Source organism: Pongo abelii, chromosome 13 (genome assembly GCF_028885655.2).
Source record: "Pongo abelii isolate AG06213 chromosome 13, NHGRI_mPonAbe1-v2.0_pri, whole genome shotgun sequence".
In the NCBI taxonomy this organism is placed as follows: Eukaryota; Metazoa; Chordata; class Mammalia; order Primates; family Hominidae; genus Pongo; species Pongo abelii.
Genome location: NC_071998.2, coordinates 102,819,883 through 102,841,712, shown reverse-complemented (window position 1 = coordinate 102,841,712; position 21,830 = coordinate 102,819,883). Strand labels below are relative to the sequence as shown.

Here is a 21,830-nt window from a genome sequence, read left to right as displayed (position 1 = left end):
CAGTACAATGCCAAATTGTGTTGCTTAACTATACTGATGGCCCTGATACTTAATATAATTGGATCTTCTGAATTATCTATTTGAAAGTTTACTGCTTTATTTATGAAAGTAATAAAACCACACTTACTAGTTAGCAATACATAAGAATCACTTTTTCAAGCCCGCCCTATAAATATATAATTCTGTGCTAGGCCATCTAGAGTCCAGAGTCATTAAGGTGAATAATTACTCTTTATAATACAGTTTGTTTAACATCACTAATAATTAGTATGGAAATAAAAATAATAAGTTTTTTCTTTCTTTGGAAATAAAAATAATTCTATTGCCTAAGTACTGACAACACAAGCTGTCAGAATCAAAAGCCTTAATACATATAAAGCTCTTGGAATTTATGTTAAACACAGTAAACTCAATAAAGTTTAGCTATCAATGTGATTTTTTAAAAATCACCACGGTTGTAATTGAGACACAATGTTATATATATGTAATTCCTTATATAGACAGACATTTAAGACATTTTATATCTCAACTCAAATTTCTTTTTATTGAAATATTTTTGTTTTAACAGAATGACCAAACATAATAGTTGCTTACAAAATGTTCTAAATTATACTTAATTTTTATTTATTTATTTTTTTAGAGACAAAGGCTTGCTTTGTTGCCCAGGTTGGAGTACAGTGACACATTCACAGCTCATTGCAATCTCAAATTCCTGGGCTCAAGCAATCGTTCCAGCTCAGCTTCCCAGGTAGCTAGGACTACAGGCATGTGCCACCACTGCTGGCTAATTTTGTACTTTTTGTAGAGACTGATCTTGCCATGTTGCCCAGGTCTTAAACTCCTGGACTCAAGTGATTCTCCCACCTCAGCCTCCCAAAGTGGTAGAATTATACGTGTGAGCCACCACGCCTAGCCTACTTAATATTATTCAATGTTTGCATAACTTTAATTTTCATATATTCCAGGAGAGTTAGAAATGCCACTAACTCCTCTATTCCTAACATGCCAACATTCTTCAGTGAATTCATTACGTACAGAACTTCAGACATTTCCATTATCTCCGGTTTGTAAAATGTAAGTAAAGATTATATCTAGAACCCAAGTTGCAATTCAGAACAAGCAGTCTTTATTTAAATCTCTCCATATAAAAGCAATTTCCAAGATACCTCTATGAAAAAATTTAAGAGCTAGTACAGTGTCTGTAATAAGTAACTAAAAGGAATATATAAATATATGTATATATTTGGTTTTGTATGCAAAGAGTATCTTTAGAAGGGCACACAAGAAACAAGTAATATTGGTTGTATCCAGAAAAGAACTAGGTAACCTAGCAATGTGGGTAGGAGATTTTTCACAGTATGGCTTTTATATATTTCAGTATTTTTAATGTGAATATATTATCATTAAAAATAAATAACTTAAAAAGTTTTTAAGATCCTGGCATTGGAATAGTGTGCTTAGGACATTGCCACTGGACACTTACTAATGGCACTGTCTCTACTGGCAATCACTGCCATGAAAGGCAATGTAGCGGTGTATTAGTTTGCTAGGGCTGCCCTAACAAATACCACAGATTAGATGACTTAAACAATAGAAATTTATTCCTTCACAGTTCTGGAGGTGAGAAGTGAAAGAACAAAGTGTCAGCCGGGTTGGTTTCATTCTAAGACCTCCCTCCTTGGCTTATAGATGTCCCTTTGCCTTCATACATTCTTTCCTCTATCATTGTCTATACCCCAATCTCCTGTTCTTATAAGGACACCAGTCATGTTGTATTAATGGCCCTGTTTAACTTAATTACCTCTTTAAAGACCTTGTCTCGAAATACAATCACATTCTGAGGTACTGAGGATTAGGACTTCAATATAAGAATTTTGTGGGGACACAATTCAGCTCATAATAAGTGGTTAGAAGCTCTGAACTAGAGCCAGATTGCCTGGCTCTATCACTTTCTAACTGCAACTTTAATTGTTCTGTGCCTCAGGTTTTTTTAATCTACAATACTGGGATAATAATAGTATCTACCTCATAAGGTCGTTAAGAGGTCTACTAAAAGATTTGTCATAGGTCTGTGGCCAGAAATAGCCAAAGATCACAGAGCAGTGTGGACAATCGTTGATCAATAGATTTGGCTATCAGTTTATTCCCATTAAGAGTGCAAGGGGTCATGTCCTATCTCTAACAGAGGACATCCACTGACCTTGTTCACCTCTTGTCAATGTGGTCTCAGTGTTGGGTGGACCAGACATACAGAACCAAGGCTTGATTCATAAACTTGTTCAATACCCCATCGTTATTGCACAGAATAGTCTGAAATTGTAGAATTGATATTGTAGGGCTAGGTCATTATATTCTAGTTTGAGCCAAAACTGCATAGCTTAATAGCCCAGCATCCTTGCCCTTTGACAGAGTCTGAGATAGCTTTCATTGCTGTCTTAAATCATGCAGCATACATGTAACTTACTGTTTTCTAAGATTGATTAGTCTGCTATCCTGGAATAAAGCCACTCCATTCCTCTGCTTCTTACACCAGTTACAAAATTGGGAACATAACCAGTACAATTAGTCTACTGTAAACCTAGAACTTAATGTGTCCTAAAATAACATATTTTCAGGAAAACGACAGTAAAGTCTACGAGTCTCTAATTATTCCAGGACTGGAAACTGTGGGAACTGTGTGTATTAGGTTTGAGTTCTTGTTATAATTAGCTGATCTCCCAGAGGAGAGTGCTATTTGGATTACTGGGACCAGCTGGAGTCAAGGCTCTATAATTCATCACTGGCTGCTTAGGCTTCTATTAATGGTCTCAGAAAAGTGTCAAAGCATAAGACTGAGGGCCCTAAATATATCTTTATCTTCTGGCTAAGAGTTATTTACATTTCTGGAGTAAATTTGTGCTATACAGAGTTCTATCATGAACTAAGAATTGTCCGTATCAGATATGAGCCCTAAAAAGAGCATAGGACAAGTATGGAAACTACATATACTTTGTTTAAATACTTTTAGTTCTCTTGCTAAGGTACAAGATATTTATTTGCAGGACATATACTGTTTTTGTTAGTGCCCTTTTACTCTTTTATTTAGTCCATACACCCTAATCCATCTGTTATGGCAAACTGGCATTTTTAGAAACAGAAACTAGCAGAAATTAGTATGATCTTTAATTTCAGTTTGATTTTAAAAGTATTTAAACCATAATAAGCTCTTTTTAATCACAAGTTATATGTCTATTGTTATAACTCAAATATCTAATAAGAATTTATGAAACAAATCTTAACTAATGACTTATGATTTGGCAAAGTTAGAAGAAAAAGCTTTCAAATTAGCTAATGGTTTTAGAGCCATTTGAAACAACTGAAAGAAGTTGTCCCCTCACTACTACATTTACCAGCAAGAGATAAATCACTTCCATTTGTTTGGTGACTGTAAAAGCTTAAAAATCCATATTTTAAAAATGAGTTTACAGTAGTCCCCCTTTATACCGGGAGAATAAATTCCAAGACCTTAAATGGATGCCTGAAACTGTGAATGTTATTGAACCCTATATATACTGTTTTTTCTCATATATTCATACCTATGATAAGGTTTAATTTATAAATTAGCCATAGTAAGACATTAACAGCAATAACTATGGTAAAATAGTAAAATAGAACAACCATAACAAATACCATCCTCATTACTCTTGTGCTTTGGAGTCATTATTAAATACAGAAAGGGTTACTTGAACACAGGCACTGTGATTCTGCAACAGCCGATCTGATAACTGAGAATGCTACTAAGTGACTAATGGGCAGGTAGTGAGTATATATAGTGCGGATATGCTGGGCAAAGGGATGATTCACATCCTGGGCGAGATGGTGTAGGATGGCGTGAAATTTCATCACACTGCTCGCAACAGTGCAATTTAAAACTAATGAATAGTTTATGGAATATTCTATTTAATAGTTTGGACTGCAGTTGACCACAGATAAATGAAACCGAGTATAGTGAACTCATGGATAAGGGGGAACTACTGTATATCTCAACTGTAAAACTAAAAACAAGGAGAAAAGGTGTTAAAATTTTTTTAAAAAAAGAAGGAAAAATAATAAAGAATGTTATTGTAGCTTTAACTTATTTTTATGGTCCCAATTATTTTTATTTCAGAGCACAACATTTTGGCTGAAAATAATACCCAGTTAACAACATTTTTAGTGCCTACCACATATAATATTCTATGCTAGATTTTATGGGCTAAAAAAGAAAAGTCTGTATGGCATAAGATTTTATTAACCTACTGACTGCTGACTTGTAATATATTTTTATGAACAATGTATCAGATTCAGACCTGCCTTCAGAAATCTCCATTAAGAGTGAAAATGTGTCTATATTGGACATGGCTTGCTAAATATAACCCCTTCCTTTCACTTTAAAATAGTTGCTTACAGTCTGAGGTGTTGTCAGAGAAACCTTGGTAAGATTCAGGAATTGTCTAGATTCTCAAATTTTCTACCACATGACCAGATTTTTGGATTATGTGGGTAAACTGGATGCCTCAGACATAAAACCTAGCTTTCCACTGACCTAGACTGTCAATTTAACTGGCAATACTTATAATTAGCATGCTCATATATGTTCCATATGAACAGAGAAACAGAATACAATCAGTTCTCACTCAGGGTAGCAGGAAGCTTGGGACACAGATTAAGGGGTTTATGAATTAATAGTCTTTCCCCTACCAAGGCTAGTAGCGTCATAGCTACAGATGAGCTGTAATTTACACTGATTGTCATGCATATTTTCTCCCTTCTCCCCACAGTACCCCTAAACACACATACACAGACACACATCACTCACTCACAAACCCACCAAGATTGAAGGTCTTGAACTAAACTTTAGGACTCTGCCATCTCCAGAGAAGGACTTTTTCATAATTCTGATCCTCAGCCAGTAGAGGATCCAGAATTTCTATATGGAATGGACTTGGGGACAGCAATTTTATAAAAATTTTTGTTGAGGTTGCTATTTGCATGGTAAGCATGGTAATTTTACTTATATTGTATTTTTATTTTTGGTGGCGTATAAGGTTGACGCTAGCATAGTTTATGGAGGGAAGTGCTAAAACTCTCCCAAGTCAGCCCTCTCGGCTCCAGGTTCCACTGTGGGAGGTGGAGGTGGGAGTAATTTATAGTCAAGTAGGAACAATTGAGTTTACAAATTACCAGACTTTCCCAAGGATGGAGGAAGTGAGTACTGTGTTTGATATTTGGTCTGTAGAACTCGACTGCAGTTTACACATTTATAAAGTTAATTTTTCACTTGATTTTAAGTGTAAAAGTACTTTAAAAATACTTTTTAAAAATAAAATTCTGGGCCAGGCGCGGTGGCTCACACCTGTAATCCCAGCACTTTGGGAGGCCGAGGTGGGCGGATCACTTGAGGTCAGGAGCTGGAGACCAGCCTGGCCCACATGGTGAAACCCCACCTCTACTAAAAATACAAAAATTAGTCAGGCGTGATGGCAGATGCCTGTAATGCCAGCTGCTCGGGAGGCTGAGACAGGAGAATCGCTTGAATCTGGGGCGGAGGTTGCAGTGAGCCAAGATAGTGCCATTGTACTCCAGCCTGGGTGACAGAGCGAGACTCTGTCTCAAAAAAATAAAATAAAATAAAATAAAATAAAATTTTATTATACAAAAGACTCAATATTATTAATGTATTAAACTTTAACTCTTTTTTTTCAGTAATTTGCTTACTGCTGAAGAATCAGCTAATAAATACTACATGATGTGGCAATTAGAAAGATGTAGAAGCCCTTTGAACCCATTTTTGCTTACAGGTAAAGATTAATTGCTTTTAAGTGATAAATAGAAAGTATAGATAAAAAGGTATAACCAGTAGAAATGTGGGATATCCTTTTTCTTTGACCATTTCTTAACAGAATATATAACTTCGCCTAAAGCTAAAATACCAAGATATCTTCCATAAGGTTCATTATGCTAGGTGCAGAAGTATATGACAAGATCCGGATCTTGCTGATTTTCTGGGTAATCCCTATACATAGGACAAGGAAAAGAAAAGAAATGAAATGAAATACAAGTAGTACATAAAACAGTCCCATACATGTAATTTGTATTTCCAAGGTTGTGAGTTGTTTGTAAAAAAAATAAAAATAAAAATAAATCACATCTAATGTTAAAAGTTTTAGTTTCCCAAGCTTTCCAAAAAGGACATTCAAAAACATTTTAACAACGGCCGGAAATTAGCCGGGAGTGTCGGAGCGCACCTTTAGTCCCAGCTACTCGGGAGGCTGAGGCCCAAGAACACTTGAACCTGGGAGGCGGAGGTTACAGTGAGCCGAGATGGCGCCATTGCACTCCAGCCTACGCGACGGAGCAAGTCTCTGTCTCAAACAAACGAACAAACAAACAAAACAAAAAAAAATGGCCGGGCACCGTGGCTCACACTTGTAATCCCAGTACTTTGGGAGGCCGACAAGGGCGGATCACTTGAGGCCAGGAGTTCAAGAACAGTCTGGCCAACATGTTGAAACCCCTTCTCTACTAAAAATACAAAAATTAGCTGAGCATGGTGGTGCACGTCTGTAGTCCCAGCTACTCTGGAGGCTGAGGCAGGAGAATCACTTGAACCAGGGAGGTGGAAGTTGCAGGAGCTGAGATCACCGCTGCACTCCAGCCTGAGCAACATGGTGAGACTCCATCTCAAAAATAAATAAATAACATTTTAGCAAAACTTGTTTATAGTTTAACAAAATAATTTTGAGGTGAATATACATTTCACATGTATATTCAAAATTTATCTGAGTAAGTTAAACTCTTGTCTGTGTCTGAACTATTCCATCACGGAAATGGAACTTTGGATAAGGTATTGTTTTAAAAATTTTTTAAATGAATCACTGAGTTGCCTTTGGAGGCCAAAAACAAAGTGAAAACAGGAATCCTGGGAAGCAAGTAAGCACCAAAGCTGGCTTTCACTCCAAGCTTTCTGTTAAACCTTGGAGACTTTGAACTTCTGTTTTGAGGTCGACATGTAGTGTAGAATCAAGAAATATCCTACGTGGAGGGTCTGATAGGGGACCCCTACATAAAACTGGGAATTCAACAAACTACCATCAAAATAAGAGCATACAAAAATAAACCACCATATATAGAAGGGAACTCCGAATAAATTTGCATATTTCTACCTTGGAGCTGGAAGAGAGGAAAAGAAAAAAAAATTTCTCTTAAGTACTTCTAACCAGAAGGCAGCCATCATGCCTGGTTGCAGTCTGAATTCAAACCACCTATATACTTTTAAAAATAGTGGTGATTTAATTTAAAGTGGTTCCAGGTTGACAGTGCTTCCCAAACACATAGAGAAACAAAAGTAAATCCTTTCTAGAGGAAAATAAATTTTTTTCTGGAAGAATATACTTCAACTCATGCTTCAAAGACCTTCCACAAAGTTGAAAGAAACACATGCTAATAGACAAAAATCACAAAATATATTGGCATCATCAGTGAGATACAGCAGAAACATTAGACATCAAAATCAGGTCATATATTGAAATTATCAGTTACATAGTATGATATACTTTTAAAGCAAAAAAAGGGGGAACAAGACATCTTGTATTATTTCTTGCAACTGCATGTGAATCTACAATTATTTCTATCTGAAAAAAAGGAATGGACTGTTGATATACACAACATAGATGATCTCAGAATAATTATGCAGAATGACAGAAACCACAAAAAATTCATATGGCATAATTCCATTTATATAAAATTCTAGAAAATGTAGTTTATAGTGGCAGGAAGCAGAACAGTGGGACAGGGGTTGGGGGATGAGGAAGATTAGAAGGGAGATATAAAGAGGCAGGAGGGATACAAAACTTTGGAGGGAATGGACATGTTCATTACCTTGATTGTGGTAATGGATTCATGAATGTATAAATATATCAAAACTTATGAGACTTTTCACTCAAAATATGTGTAGTTTATTGCATGTCAGTTATACTTTAATAAAACTATTAAAAATTATACCTATCTTATAGAATTATTTAGGGATTAATTAAGAATAATGCATGCAAAGAAAGCACTTAGCACAGTGCCAGATGTTTTTTAGTAGTAATTACTATTATTAATATTAGTATTTTTAAGTTTTAATTTCTTAATATTACTGTCATTATAAAAGCACCATTCCAAAATTAGAGTTTCAAAATTTATAATCCTAATTTCAGGTTGATGTTTATAATGCAGATAATAATATTAGGTAGTTGTGCTACTTCAGTTCCTCCATATGTTATGATTTCTCCCGTTTAGGCTAGAAAGTAATCAGGCAGTAAGCTCTGTACCACAATATCTAAGATGATATAGTCATCATAAAATCTGAACAAATATATTTTCTTGTTTAGGCTTATTATAATGAGTTAGAATTTCTAATTTAATAAAGCTTATATTACTTCAAAATGTTAATCAAACATTTAATAATTGAAAATGGTCAAAATAAGATTTCCTTCTACTAAATATTAGAATAATTTTAACTTTTTGATATTTTCAAAGAGTGAAATAAATCCTTTATGTGACTTCTACTGCTATAATAGCTTGAAATTTTAGAAATATTAGCATCTTGAGACAAAAATACCAGCTATAACTTGAAGTTTCACTTTTTTTCTAATGCATAAAAATGCATTTCATAAAGAAATTCCAGTGTGGTTCTGTTTATTGTGTTTTGTTTCTTTTGCTTTGTAGACTGTTTCTAACTATTTGTTTTTTATTTTTTTTGTAAGTGCCAAGAATTCAAGAGCCCCACAGCCAATATTCAGTTACAGATTTGAAAAAGATATTTTCTGTTAAAGAAGAAAGCCTTGTGATTAATCCACAAAAGGCAGAGTGGTGGAAACAAGCAGGACTAAATCTGAAAATGGTGGAAACATTGGAACATCTGAATACATATTTTTGCCATGATAATTTGTCTTCTAATGACACTAAAATTGAGATATTTTTGCCTACGAAAGTGCTTCAATTAGAATGTAAGTACATAATAGTAAATATTAGTTATGTAAACATTTTCAGAATGTGAAAATGTTAGATTCTGGATTTCCTCTAGGTAATTGGGAAAATCACTAGGCTCTAGCATTCCATATAGGCCCTGGCTCTGCCAGAATTTATGACTTTGGATTTCTCTAGGTCCCATTTTCTTGAAAAAATGATGAAGTTTGACTAGCTAACCCTAAAATCTTGTTATGTCCTAAAATCCAGTAGTCTCAGTTTTTAAATTTCTAGCCATTTTCATTTACAGTGACTTTGTTTCCTTTTATAAATGATTAAATTGCTAGCAGTTTCTGTTCACATCGGCCTAGACACAAACCAGCATTTTGCAGTAACTGTTTTTTGACCTAACAGCTGAACATTAGCATTCAATAATATCACTCTTTAACAATAGAGGATCTTCCTTTGTTACTTAAAAGTTTACTAATTCATTTTTTACTGTACAACTTAAGAAGGCAAAAATGTCTTTTGAGTATCTATGTCTTGAGCTATTTGGGTTGCTATATACGGCATTATATTAATAGTAAATTAAACATATTTAGCATGAATTATATATTTTGTGTGTGGGGGGGGTTTGTTTTTTTTTGTTTGTTTGTATGTTTTGAGACACAGTCTCACTCTGTTGCCCAGGCTGGAGCACAGTGGCATGATCTCGACCCACTGCAACCTCCACCTCCCGGGTTCAAGTGATTCTCCTGCCTCAGCCTCCCAGGTAGCTGGGATTACAGGTGCCCACCACCATGCCCGGCTAATTTTTGTATTTTTAGTAGAGATGGGGTTTCACCATGTTAGCCAGGCTGGTCTCGAACTCCTGACCTCAAGTGATCTGCCCGCCTCAGCCTCCCAAAATGCTGGGATTACAGGCATGAGCCACCGTGCCCAGCCAGATTTGGGAAAGTTTATAGTTTATTATAGGATAATGAACATACTTAGAAATAAATTTTAGAAATTACTATCTATGTTGGGAGATTGGTCTAAGGAGATAAGGAATCTGAATAAGAATTGTTATCAGCAAGGAGTGTTTCAAACACAGAAGACAGAACGATTTTTTTTAATATATACCCAGTAATGGGATTGCTGGGTCGAACGTAGTTCTGTTTTAAGTTCTTTGATAAATCTCCAAACTGTTTCCACAGTGGCTGAACTAATTTACATACCCCACCCAGAGTGTATAAGTATTCTCTTTTCTCCACAGCCTTACCAGCCTCTATTGTTTTTTGACTTTTTAATAGTAGCCATTCTGAATGGTATGAAATGGTACCTCACTGTAGCTTTGATTTGCATTTCTCTGATGATTGGTGATGTTGAGCACTTTTTTCATATGTTGTAAGTCTTGTAAGTCTTCTTTTGAGAAGTGTCTGTTCATGTCTTTTGCCCATTTTTTAATGGGGTTGTTTTTTGCTTGTTCAATTGTTTAAATTCCTTGTAGATTCTGGATATTAAATCTTAGTTGGATGCATAGTTTGTGATTATTTTCTCCCATTCTGTAGACTATCTGTTTACTCTGTTGATAGTTTCTTTTGCTGTGCAGAAGCTCTTTAGTTTCATTAGGTCCCACTCAGCAATTTTTGTTTTTGTTGCGATTGCTTTTGAGGACTTAGTCATAAATTCTTTCCCAAGGCTGATGTCCAGAATGGTGTTTCCTAGGTTTTCCTCTATGATTCTTATAGTTTAAGGTCTCACATGTAAATATTTAATCCATCTTGAGTTAATTTTTATATATGGTGAAAGGTAGGGATCCAGTTTTATTCTTCTGTATATGGCTAGCCAGCTATCCCAGAACCATTTATTGAATAGGGAGTTCTTTCCCCCTTGCTTATTTTTGTTGGCTTTGTTGAAGATCTGATGGCTGTAGGTGTGCGACTTTATTTCTAGGTTCTCTCTTCTGTCCCATTAGTCCTCGTATCTGTTTTTGTACCAGTACCTTGGCATTTTGGTTACCCTAGCTCTATAGTATAGTTGGAATCAGGTAATGTGATGCCTCTGGCTTTATTCTTTTCGCTTAAGATTGCTTTGGCTACTCAGGTTCTTTTTTGGTTTTATATGAACTTTAGAATAGTTTTTCCTAGGTCTGTGGAAAATGATGTTGATAGTTTGATAGGAATAGTGTTGAATCTGTACATTGCTTTGGGCAGTATGGTCATTTTAACTATATTGATTCTTCCAATCCATGAGGATGTAATGTTTTTCCTTTTATTTGTGTCATCTATGATTTCTTTCAGCAGTGTTTTGTAGTTCTCCTTGTAGAGGTCTTTTATCTCATACATGCACTAATATGTTCATCACAGCACTATTCACAATAGCAAAGACATGAAATCAACCTAGGTGCCCATTAACGCGGATTGGATAAAGAAAATGTGGTACCAATGAGATACCATCTCACGCCAGTTAGAATGGCAATCATTAAAACGTCAGGAAACAACAGAAGCTGCAGAGGATGTGGAAAAATAGAAATACTTTTACACTGTTGGTAGGAGTGTAAACTAGTTCAACTGTTGTGGAAGACAGTGTGGCAATTCCTCAAGGATCTAGAACCAAAAATACCATTTGACCCAGCAATCCCATTACTGGGTATATACCCAAAGGATTATAAATCATTCTGCTATAAAGACACATGCACACGTATGTTTATTGCGGCACTATTCACAATAGCAAAGACTTGGAACCAACCCAAATGCCCATCAATGATAGACTGAATAAAGAAAATGTGGTACATATACACCATGGAATACTATGCAGCCATAAAAAAGGATGAGTTTTATGTCCTTTGCAGAGACATGGATGAAGCTGGAAACCATCATTCTCAGCAAACTAACACAGGAACAGAAAATCAAACATCACATATTCTCACTCAAAAGTGAGAGTTGAACAATGAGAACACATGGACACAGGAAGGGAAACATCACACACCAGGGCCTGTTGTGGGGTTGGGGGCTAAGGGAGGGATAGCATTAGGAGAAATACCTAATGTAGATGAAGGGTTGATGGGTGCAGCAAACCACCATAACATGTATATACCTATGTAACAAACCTACACGTTCTGCACATGTATCCCAGAACTTAAAGTATAAAAAAAAAAAAAAAATGTGGTACATACACACCATGGAATAGTACACAACCATAAAAAAGAATGAAATCATGTCCTTTGCAGTGACATGGATGCAGCTGGAGACCATGATCTTAAGTGAATTAACTCAGGAATGGAAAACCAAATAGTGCATGTTCTAGTGGGAGCTAAACATTGGGTATTCATAGACATAAAAATGGCAACAATAGAAACTGGGGGCTACTAGAGGAGGGAAGTGGGGGAAAGGATTGAAAAACTAACTATTGAGTACTATGCTCAGTACCTGGGTGATGGGATCAGTCATAGCCCAAACCTCAGCATCATGCAATATACCCAGGTAACAAACCTGCCCATGTACTCCTAAATCTAAAATAAAAAGTTCAAATTATTTTTTTAATCACAAAAAAACTACAAATAGCAAATACCAAAATATATAACAGATGTATAAGTGCTCCTTGGGATAAATATATGATAGACAATTAACTGTCATCATATCCCTGCCTCTGTTTCCACTTATTTCTATACTGTCCTCCTGTGGCTCACTAGTAATATAACCACAGTGGTAACACACAAATTCCAGGTTCAAAGGTAACCTAAGAAAATCTGCTTTCTTACTTCTTGAATATTCCTTATAAAAAGAACAATAAGCAATGTAAAATAAATTTTTTAGAAAGACAGAAGACAAAGATGTTTGGATGGCTAGGAAAGAGAACAGATAAACAGACGATATCAAGCAAATACACACCAGTCCATCTCAGGCCTAGATGGTACCCACGGTGGAATAAGAATGTTAAATAAGATTAGGTCAGGTTAGTAGACAAAGAAAAGGGAGAAGATTTTATGAGGTCTTCAAATATCCATATAATGTATTAAATCTATAAAACTATGTAAAGTCTTTATTGTGATTTGTAACTAATTTGAGATTAAAATAAAACATATCATTCATATTTGATATTCTTGATATCCAATAAATTATTATGATAATTCTGAAGTTGGAAATGCTGTTGGAAAATGATAGCAATACGTTTGCTTGATGCAAGATTGCCACGAAACTTCAATTTGTAAAAAAATGAATGTTTAACAGTATAATTAAATGTATAGCAGTATAATTCTGAAGTTTAAGTAGCAATAAGTATACCTGGAACCCATGCCAAGTGGTCAGGGTAGGGGTGCTTAAAGAGAGAATAATAAAGGAAAATAATGAGAAAACTGAAATAATAAACAGTTTCTATTCACCTGCTAAACATACCAGATTACCACTAGAGAATATCTGAAAAGTGGCACTCGGATCCTATTCAGCCCACATATTATTGACTCATATGGTGTTTTAATTAGTTAACAACTTTTTTTTTTTTTTTTTGAGACAGAGTCTTGCTCTGTTGCCGGGGCTGGCGTGATCTCAGCTCATTGCAACCTCTACCTCCTGGGTTCATGCAATTCTCCTGTCTCAGCCTCTCGAGTAGCTGCGACTACAGCCACGTGCCACCATGCCTGGCTAATTTTTGTATTTTTAGTAGAGATGGGGTTTCGCCATGTTGGCCAAGCTGGTCTCAAACTGCTGACCTCAGGTGATCCGCCCGCCTTGGCATCCCAAAGTGCTGGGATTACAGGCATGAGCCACCGTGCCCAGCCAGTTACCAACATTTAAAATTTGGCAGATTTCACATATATAATCTGTATTTTGAATTTATTTTTAAAATTCCAAAAACTGGACTCAGATTCTGATATGGCAACAATTGGCTGGAGGCGTTAGCAGCTTACCACATTAGACAGACCATGCACTCTCCAGCTCGCCGTAGTTCCCAGGACTTACAAATTGAGGCCTGTTGTTACTTGACATTTGACACTTTTGTCTTACATTTAGGTATAGGTAAGAGGAAAGTAAAATGTTTCTTATGCCAATACCTCTAATAAAAGCAAAAAAAAATTATAAACTACATTTTGGAAGAAAATAATACAAAGTTCATCTATATGAACAAAGATTGTGATTTAAGCCATAGCCATACATTTTACTAATTTACATTATTTAGTTGGCCCTATAGACATTTGTTTTTTTCCAAATCAATTTTATGAAGTATAATTTACATAAAATAAACTGCACCTGTTTTATTTTTATTGTACTCACAGATATGGTTTATTAAGGGAAAGGACACATATTAGAATGAGCCAAAAAAAGAGATGCTTATGATGGAATGTAGGAAGGCTCCAAATGTGAAGATTTCATTGTCCCCAGGATGCACTACTCTTTTGTCATTGATACATCACAATATACACAAATGTTGCCAATCCAGGAAGACTGCACCTATTTTAACTGTACAGTTTGATGAATTTTGACAAGTATATGCCTGTGAAACTACCACTACAATTAAGATACAGAGTATTTCTATCATAAAAATGTTTCCTTATGCCCCTTTGCAGTAATTCTCCTTCCATCCCACCTCTCCTCCTCACTAACCTACCTCCCTGGTCCTTGACGACCACTGGTATACTTTCTGTCACTATGTATTATATGTTTCCCCTATCCTAGAATTTCACTTATGGAATGAAATAGTATAAGTTCGTTTGTGTCTGCCTTCTTCCACTGAGCATAACATTTCTGAGATTCATTCATGATGTTGTGTATCACTAGTTCATTTATTTTTATTGTTAAGAAATTTTTCATTGTATGGATATACCACAGTTTGTTTATCAATTCCCCTGGGCTTTTCCCCAAGTTTTTTATTATTGTGAATAAAAGTTATAAATATTTGTGTGCAAGTCTTTTTGTGGAAACATGTTATTTCTCTCTTTAAATTTTTTTTATTTTTTAAAAATTAATTAGAGATGGGGTCTCAATCTCTTGGCCTCAAGCAATCCTCCCATCTGGTCCACCCAAAGTGCTGGGATTACAGGTGTGAGCCACCGTGCCAGGCCACACATTATCATTTCTCTTGATTGAATATCTAGGAGTCAAATTGCTGAGTCTTATGTGTATGTTTACTTTTATAAGAAACTACTAAGTTGCTACCCAAAGTAATTTCACCATTGCACATTTTCACCAGCAATGTGTGAGAGATCCAGTTACCCCATATCCTGGCTAACACTTGGTATTGGCAGTGTTTTAAATTTTAATCATTCTAATGGGTGTCTTGTGGTTATTTCATTGTGGTTTTAATTCTATTTCCCTGCTGACTAATGATGTTGGGCATCTTATTACATGTTCATTGGCCATTTGTATATAATTTTTTTAAAAAAAATACAGGCACATCTTATTTTATTGTACTTTATTGTGCTTCACAGATAATTGTGTTTTTTACAAATGGAAGTTTTGTGGCAATCTTGTATCAAGCAATTCTTTTGCAGCCATTTTCCAACAGCATTTCCAACTTTAGAATTATCATCATAATTTATTAGATATCAAAAATATAAAATATGAACGTTTTATTTTAATCTCGTTAGTTATATATCACAGTAAAGACTTTACATAATTTTATAGATTTAATACTTTATATGGATATTTGAAGAACATGTGCTCACTTTGTGTCTCTGTCACATTTTGGTAATTATCACAATATTAAATTTTTTTCTTATTATTATATCTGTTATAGTTATCTGTGGTCAGTTACCTTGATTTTAATTTTTAATTGTTTTGGGGTGCCATAGACCCTGCCCATATAAAAAAGTGAATTGAATTAATAAATGTGTGTGTTCTGACTGCTCCACTAACCAGCTGTTCCGTCATCTCTCTCCCTTTCCTTGGCCCACTCTATGTCTGTCGAGACACCATGATACTAAAATTAGGCCAATTAATAACCATACAGTGGTCTGTAAGTCTTCAAGTGAAAGGAAGAGTTGCACAACTCTCACTTTAAATCAAAGGCTAGAAATGATTAAGTGAGAATGGCATGTTGAGAACCGACCTAGGCCAAAAGCTAGGTCTCTTGCTTTTGGCCAGTTGCCAAGTTGTGAATGCAAAGGAAAAATTCCTGAAGGAAATTAAAAGTGCTACTTTAGTGAACACACAAATGATAAGAAAGTTAAATAGCGTTACTGCTAATATGGAGAGGGTTTGAGTGGTCTAGATAGATCAAACCAGCCACAATATTCCCTTAAGCCAAAGCCCAGTACAATGCAAGGCTCTAACTCCTTTTGATTCTATGAAGGCTGAGAAAGGTAAGGAGCTACAGAAGTTTGAAGCTAACAGAGATTGGTTCATGAAGTTTAAGGAAAAAAGTCATCTCTGTAACATAAAAGTACAAGGTGAAGCAACAAGTGCAAATGTAGAATCTGCAGCAAGTTATCTTGAAGATCTGGCCAAGATTATTGATGAAGATGGCTACACTAAACAACAGATATTCAATGTAGATGAAACAGCGTTCTATTTGAAGACAGTGTTATCTAGGACTTTTATAGCTAGTGGGGAGCAGTCAATGTCTGGCTTCAGAGCTTCAAAGGGCAGGCTGACGCTCCTATTAGGGGCTAATGCAGCTGTTGACTGTTGAAGCCAAAGCTCATTTACCATTCTGAAAATCCTAAGGCCCTTAAGAATTATGATAAATCTACACTTTCTGTGCTCTATAAATGGAACAACAAAGCCAGAATGATAGCACATCTGTTTACAGCATGGCTTACAATATTTTAAGGCCACTGTTGAGACCTACTACTCAGAAAAAAAGATTCCTTTCAAAATATTACTGCTCATTGACAGTTTACCTGGTCATTCAAGAGCTCTGATAGAGATATACAAGAAGATTAATGTTGTTTTCATGTCTGCTAACACGACATCCATTCTGCAGCCCATGGATCAAGGAGTCATTTCTACTTTCTAGTGTTATTATTTAAGAAATACATTTCATAAGGCCAGAGCTGCCATAGATAGTGATTCCTCTGATGGATCTAGTCAAAGTAAATTGAAATACTTTTGAGAAAGGATTCACCATTCTAGATGCCATTAAGAACATTCCTTATTCTTGGGAGGAGGCCAAAATATCAACATTAGCAAGATTGAAAAAAGTTGATTTGAACCTTCATGGATGATTTTGAAGGGTTCAAGACTTTAGTGGTGCAAGTACGTAACTACAGATGTGGTGGAAATAGCAAGAAAACTAGAATTAGAAGTGGAGCCTGAAGGTGTGGTTGAATTGCTGCAATCTCATGTCAAAACTTGAACAAATGAGGAGTTGTTTCTTATGGATGGGCAAAGAAAATGGTTTCTTTTTTTTATTATTATTATACTTTAAGTTTTAGGGTACATGTGCACAATGTGCAGGTTAGTTACATATGTATACATGTGCCATGCTGGTGTGCTGCACCCATTAACTCGCCATTTAGCATTAGGTATATCTCCTAATGCTATCCCTCCCCCCTCCCCCCACCCCACAACAGTCCCCAGAGTGTGATGTTCCCCTTCCTGTGTCCATGTGTTCTCATTGTTCAATTCCCATCTATGAGTGAGAACATGCGGTGTTTGGTTTTTTGTCCTTGCGATAGTTTACTGAGAATGATGATTTCCAATTTCATCCATGTCCCTACAAAGGACATGAACTCATCATTTTTTATGGCTGCATAGTATTCCATGGTGTATATATGCCACATTTTCTTAATCCAGTCTATCATTGATGGACATTTGGGTTGGTTCCAAGTCTTTGCTATTGTGAATAGTGCTGCAATAAACATGACGTGTGCATGTGTCTTTATAGCAGCATGATTTATAGTCCTTTGGGTATATACCCAGTAATGGGATGGCTGGGTCAAATGGTATTTCTAGTTCTAGATCCCTGAGGAATTGCCACACTGACTTCCACAATGGTTGAACTAGTTTACAGTCCCACCAACAGTGTAAAAGTGTTCCTATTTCTCCACATCCTCTCCAGCACCTGTTGTTTCCTGACTTTTTAATGATTGCCATTCTAACTGGTGTGAGATGGTATCTCATTGTGGTTTTGATTTGCATTTCTCTGATGGCCAGTGATGATGGGCATTTTTTCATGTGTCTTTTGGCTGCATAAATGTCTTCTTTTGAGAAGTGTCTGTTCATATCCTTTGCCCACTTTTTGAGGGGGTTGTTTGTTTTTTCTTGTAAATTTGTTTGAGTTCATTGTAGATTCTTGATATTAGTCCTTTGTCAGATGAGTAGGTTGCGAAAATTTTCTCCCATTTTGTAGGTTGCCTGTTCACTCTGATGGTGGTTTCTTTTGCTGTGCAGAAGCTCTTTAGTTTAATTAGATCCCATTTGTCAATTTTGGCTTTTGTTGCCATTGCTTTTGGTGTTTTAGACATGAAGACCTTGCCCATGCCTATGTCCTGAATGGTAATGCCTAGGTTTTCTTCTAGGGTTTTTATGGTTTTAGGTCTAACGTTTAAGTCTTTAATCCATCTTGAATTAATTTTTGTATAAGGCGCAAGGAAGGGATCCAGTTTCAGCTTTCTACATATGGCTAGCCAGTTTTCCCAGCACCATTTATTAAATGGGGAATCCTTTCCCCATTTCTTGTTTTTCTCAAGTTTGTCAAAGATCAGATAGTTGTAGATATGTGGCGTTATTTCTGAGGGCTCTGTTCTGTTCCATTGATCTATATCTCTGTTTTGGTACCAGTAGCATGCTGTTTTGGTTACTGTAGCCTTGTAGTATAGTTTGAAGTCAGGTAGCGTGATGCCTCCAGCTTTGTTCTTTTGGCTTAGGATTGACTTGGCGATGTGGGCTCTTTTTTGGTTCCATATGAACTTTAAAGTAGTTTTTTCCAATTCTGTGAAGAAAGTCATTGGTAGCTTGATAGGGATGGCATTGAATCTATAAATTACCTTGGGCAGTATGGCCATTTTCACAATATTGATTCTTCCTACCCATGAGCATGGAATGTTCTTCCATTTCTTTGTATCCTCTTTTATTTCATTGAGCAGTGGTTTATAGTTCTCCTTGAAGAGGTCCTTCATGTCCCTTGTAAGTTGGATTCCTAAGTATTTTATTCTCTTTGAAGCAATTGTGAATGGGAGTTCACTCATGGTTTGGCTCTCTGTTTGTCTGTTATTGGTGTATAAGAATGCTTGTGATTTTTGTACATTGATTTTGTATCCTGAGACTTTGCTGAAGTTGCTTATCAGCTTAAGGAGATTTTGGGCTGAGACAACGGGGTTTTCTAGATATACAGTCATGTTGTCTGCAAACAGGGACAATTTGATTTCCTCTTTTCCTAATTGAATGCCCTTTATTTCCTTCTCCTGCCTGATTGCCCTGGCCAGAACTTCCAACACTATGTTGAATAGGAGTGGTGAGAGAGGGCATCCCTGTCTTGTGCCAGTTTTCAAAGGGAATGCTTCCAGTTTTTGCCCATTCAGTATGATATTGGCTGTGGGTTTGTCATAGATAGCTCTTATTATTTTGAGATACGTCCCATCAATACCTAATTTATTGAGAGTTTTTAGCATGAAGGGTTGTTGAATTTTGTCAAGGCCTTTTCTGCATCTATTGAGATAATCATGTGGTTTTTGTCTTTGGTTCTGTTTATATGCTGGATTACATTTATTGATTTGCGTATATTGAACCAGCCTTGCATCCCAGGGATGAAGCCCACTTGATCATGGTGGATAAGCTTTTTGATGTGCTGCTGGATTCGGTTTGCCAGTATTTTATTGAGGATTTTTGCATCAATGTTCATCAAGGATATTGGTCTAAAATTCTCTTTTTTGGTTGTGTCTCTGCCCGGCTTTGGTATCAGGATGATGCTGGCCTCATAAAACGAATTAGGGAGGATTCCCTCTTTTTCTATTGATTGGAATAGTTTCAGAAGGAATGGTACCAGTTCCTCCTTGTACCTCTGGTAGAATTCGGCTGTGAATCCATCTGGTCCTGGACTCTTTTTGGTTGGTAAGCTATTGATTATTGCCACAATTTCAGATCCTGTTATTGGTCTATTCAGAGATTCAACTTCTTCCTGGTTTAGTCTTGGGAGAGTGTATGTGTCGAGGAATTTATCCATTTCTTCTAGGTTTTCTAGTTTATTTGCATAGAGGTGTTTGTAGTATTCTCTGATGGTAGTTTGTATTTCTGTGGGATCAGTGGTGATATCCCCTTTATCATTTTTTATTGCATCTATTTGATTCTTCTCTCTTTTTTTCTTTGTTAGTCTTGCTAGCGGTCTATCAATTTTGTTGATCCTTTCAAAAAACCAGCTCCTGGATTCATTAATTTTTTGAAGGGTTTTTTTGGTCTCTATTTCCTTCAGTTCTGCTCTGATTTTAGTTATTTCTTGCCTTCTGCTAGCTTTTGAATGTGTTTGCTCTTGCAATCCTAGTCTCTGATAAAACAGACTTTAAACCAACAAAGATCAAAAGAGACAAAGAAGGCCATTACATAATGGTACAGGGATCAATTCAACAAGAAGAGCTAACTATCCTAAATATATATGCACCCAATACAGGAGCACCCAGATTCATAAAGCAAGTCCTGAGTGACCTACAAAGAGACTTAGACTCCCACACAATAATAATGGGAGACTTTAACACCCCACTGTCAACATTAGACAGATCAATGAGACAGAAAGTTAACAAGGATACCCAGGAATTGAACTCAGCTCTGCACCAAGCAGACCTAATAGACATCTACAGAACTCTCCACCCCAAATCAACAGAATATACATTTTTTTCAACACCATACCACGCCTATTCCAAAATTGACCACATAGTTGGAAGTAAAGCTCTCCTCAGCAAATGTAAAAGAACAGAAATTATAACAAACTGTCTCTCAGACCACAGTGCAATCAAAGTAGAACTCAGGATTAAGAAACTCACTCAAAACTGCTCAACTACATGGAAACTGAACAACCTGCTCCTGAATGACTACTGGGTACATAATGAAATGAAGGCAGAAATAAAGATGTTCTTTGAAACCAACGAGAACAAAGACACAATGTACCAGAATCTCTGGGACACATTCAAAGCAGTGTGTAGAGGGAAATTTATAGCACTAAATGCCCACAAGAGAAAGCAAGAAAGATCCAAAATTGACACCCTAACATCACAATTAAAAGAACTAGAAAATGGTTTCTTGAGATAGAATCTATCCCTGGTGAAGATTCTGTGAACATTGTTGTAATGACAATAAAGGATTTGGAATATTCCATAAACCTAATTGATAAAGTAGTGGCAGGGTCGGAGAGGATTGACTCCAGTTTTTTTTTTTTTGAGACCAAGTCTCACTCTCACCAGGCTGAAGTACAGTAGCACGATCTTGGCTCACTGTACCCTCTGCCTCTCAGGTTCAAGTGATTCTCCTGCCTCAGCCTCCTGAGTAGCTGGGACTACAGGCACGCGCCACCACGCCCAGCTAATTTTTGTATTTTTAGTAGAGACGGGTTTCACCATGTTGGCCAGGATGGTCTCGATCTCTTGACCTCGTGATCCGCCTGCCTCGGCCTTCCCAAAGTGCTGGGATTATAGGCATGAGCCACGCTCCTGGCCTTGACTCCAATTTTGGAAGAAGTTCTACACTGGGTAAATGCTGTCAAACAGCACATGCTACAGAAAAATCGTTTGTGAAAAGAAAAGTCAGTCAGTGTGGCAAACTTCATTGTTGTCTTAGTTTAAGAAATTTCCACAGCCACACCAACCTTTAGCAACCATCACTCTGACAGTCAGCAGCTGTCAACATTGAGACAAGACCCCCTAGCCGGGTACAGTGGCTTACACCTATAATTCCAGCACTTCGGAGGCCAATGTGGGAGGATTACTTGAGCCCAAGCATTCAAGATCAGCCTGG

At 36.5% G+C, this 21,830-nt stretch overlaps 1 protein-coding gene across 2 annotated transcripts in view; it reads left to right on the top strand.

The window, feature by feature from the left end:
• SHOC1 (shortage in chiasmata 1) overlaps positions 1 to 21,830 on the top strand; it is a 113,168-nt gene that overhangs the window by 48,350 nt on the left and 42,988 nt on the right. For both annotated transcript variants that reach the window (XM_054520443.2, XM_054520444.2), the window contains 3 exons: positions 966 to 1,074; positions 5,725 to 5,819; positions 8,769 to 9,011. In XM_054520443.2, coding sequence (XP_054376418.1) covers positions 966 to 1,074; positions 5,725 to 5,819; positions 8,769 to 9,011 — 447 coding nt within the window. The remainder of the gene's footprint in view (positions 1 to 965; positions 1,075 to 5,724; positions 5,820 to 8,768; positions 9,012 to 21,830) is intronic.